General features: G+C 39.5%; 1 protein-coding gene across 2 annotated transcripts in view; it reads left to right on the top strand.

Annotated features, from left to right (window-relative positions):
* The window catches only part of PCTP (phosphatidylcholine transfer protein), a 35039-nt gene that overhangs the window by 17855 nt on the left and 15117 nt on the right, over positions 1 to 2067 (top strand). For both annotated transcript variants that reach the window (XM_019517191.1, XM_019517184.1), the window contains exon 3: positions 1917 to 1996. In XM_019517191.1, the coding sequence (XP_019372736.1) occupies positions 1917 to 1996 (80 nt within the window). The remainder of the gene's footprint in view (positions 1 to 1916; positions 1997 to 2067) is intronic.

The raw sequence follows: 2067 nt of genomic DNA, 5'->3' as shown, positions 1-2067 counted from the left end.
AGGGGTGATGGGGTGACTCATGAAAAGTAGGGACTGGTCAATATAAGCTGTACAAAAATCTGTTGCCTATCTCTGCTGTACTCAAACTTCTCTGAAGAAGCAAGGCCTCAAAGTGTTACTTTGGCAAGACTTAACACTGTTTAGAGGCAGTATTATGAATAAAACTAAGTGGGATTGACTAACAAATGCTTCTGTAATTGCTTTAAATAAAGATATAATGCATTTTAACTATTTTCAGTATAACTGCAGATGTTTCAACCTAGAGAGTGGGTAATTAAAGTTTTGCTGGCCTGCTTTGAACAGTTTGGCCTCTTGTAGGGATGGGCTAAAGGAAGAATAGGTGGATGTGGCTCTTAATTATGTGCCCAGATTTCTTGCTTGAGGATAGATGTACAATTTTAAAACTATGCATTCTTAAAAGCATATGCCTCGCTTTTCTCTGGATCATGTCTGCGTATCTTTTTTTATCTAGAAAAGGTGAAAATTGATAGACCTGATCCTCCTTAGGAATAAGGAAACTAAAAAGCATCAAACCAGTACTCCACTGACCTCTGGTGGAAAAAAATGATAATGTAGTGTTTGGCATGACCATTAAGGGACTACAGCAGGCTGTTGTGTGACTTCCCACTAGTGATATTGGGTGGGGTGAGGAGGAAGGCCAGACATTTTATTGTAGGCTAAACAGTAAGTATCTACGAACCAGACATAATAGTAGCACAGCACTCTCTAAACCCTGTTTTACCTCTTTCCCTTCTTCGAAGGCTACTTTCAAACCACTACTAACTTGACAAGCTCTTTTTAGCATGGCACTTCAGTCATTGCAATATCTGCATATCTTCAAACAGTCCCTTGAGTTTAGAGCAAGACTTTAAGAAATTGCAGGTTCTAACAAGAATGGAGGAAGTGCCTTCTATAACACAGAAAAGATGCTTTATGTATACCAGCTCACTAGTATGGATTGCACCTTTGTGTAGTTGACCATGCAGCTAATAGTGACTCCTCTATTCTCTTCTGTTTTCTTTCTTCCTTCATCTTGCCACCCTGGAGGGAGCAGCAGGTAGGATTTGCATCCTGGTCAGATTAGGTTCACTGAGTATTGTAACCTGCTTCAGAACCTACCATACAATAGATGTTGAAATAACCTGGTTGCCATAGGAAGCTTCCTCATTGCCTCCTGTGATTTTAATTTGGCTTATACTGATTGACTTCCTTCTGCTGTCTTCCCACATGCAATCCTTTAAGTGTTGCTGGATTTTACTATTCCTCCTGCTCTTAGCTGAATCTTCAATGTGCTCCGCTGGTTATTGTTTTACCCTGGAATATAGGTACATACTGCCTGCCAATGGATAACACTATTTTTTTTTTCCTCAAATATCACTAATATGGTGTAGTAGAGGCTCTCTGTACTTGGCATATGTCCAGTTCATGTTCTATTGGAATGGATCTCAAGGATGCTGACAGCTTCTGGGGGAACAGTATGACCAGGAAAACACAACAGTAAATCTAATCTGAATGACCAGATGCCAGGATATAAATAAAAAATTATTCCTATGCTGGAGAGATGCAAAAATCTTGGAATGAGTTAACTGTCTGGCAGTGAGTCTGACTCTCAGCCTCCACAGACTATTGTGTTCTCTGTATCTATAAACTCAAAAGAAGGCAGGCATGTATTGGTCTATCTCTGGTGTACTTGCTTCACTTAATTCGTGAATATTTTTCTTTCCCTTGTGATCTAACTCTACTTGGTGTAGCATGTGCAAGTTTTTAAAGGAGCGGAGTTGCAACCTTCTTTCTGTAATCTCTTTCCATAGATCAAAACACTGTTTAGACTTAATCATAGAAGTGGTGCAATTGAAATTTTAAGCATGTTAATAACATTGCTCAATTTTGTTTTTTTTTTCTTTGCAAAATTATAGAGCTCTATGAGAAGACAGATGATGGTGAGAAAGTAATCTACTGGGAAGTGAAGTACCCTTTCCCCCTCTCAAACAGAGATGTATCCTTTTAAGCCTAACAAGCAGAAGGAATTCACCCTCCTGCTGGCTGACACCAGCCCAGACATAGTGG

This window comes from Gavialis gangeticus, unplaced genomic scaffold, assembly GCF_001723915.1.
Source record: "Gavialis gangeticus isolate Ggan-Ray unplaced genomic scaffold, GavGan_comp1, whole genome shotgun sequence".
Classification (NCBI taxonomy): Eukaryota; Metazoa; Chordata; order Crocodylia; family Gavialidae; genus Gavialis; species Gavialis gangeticus.
The sequence above is the reverse complement of the archived record's forward strand: the minus strand, read 5'-3'. Positions and strand labels throughout refer to the sequence as shown.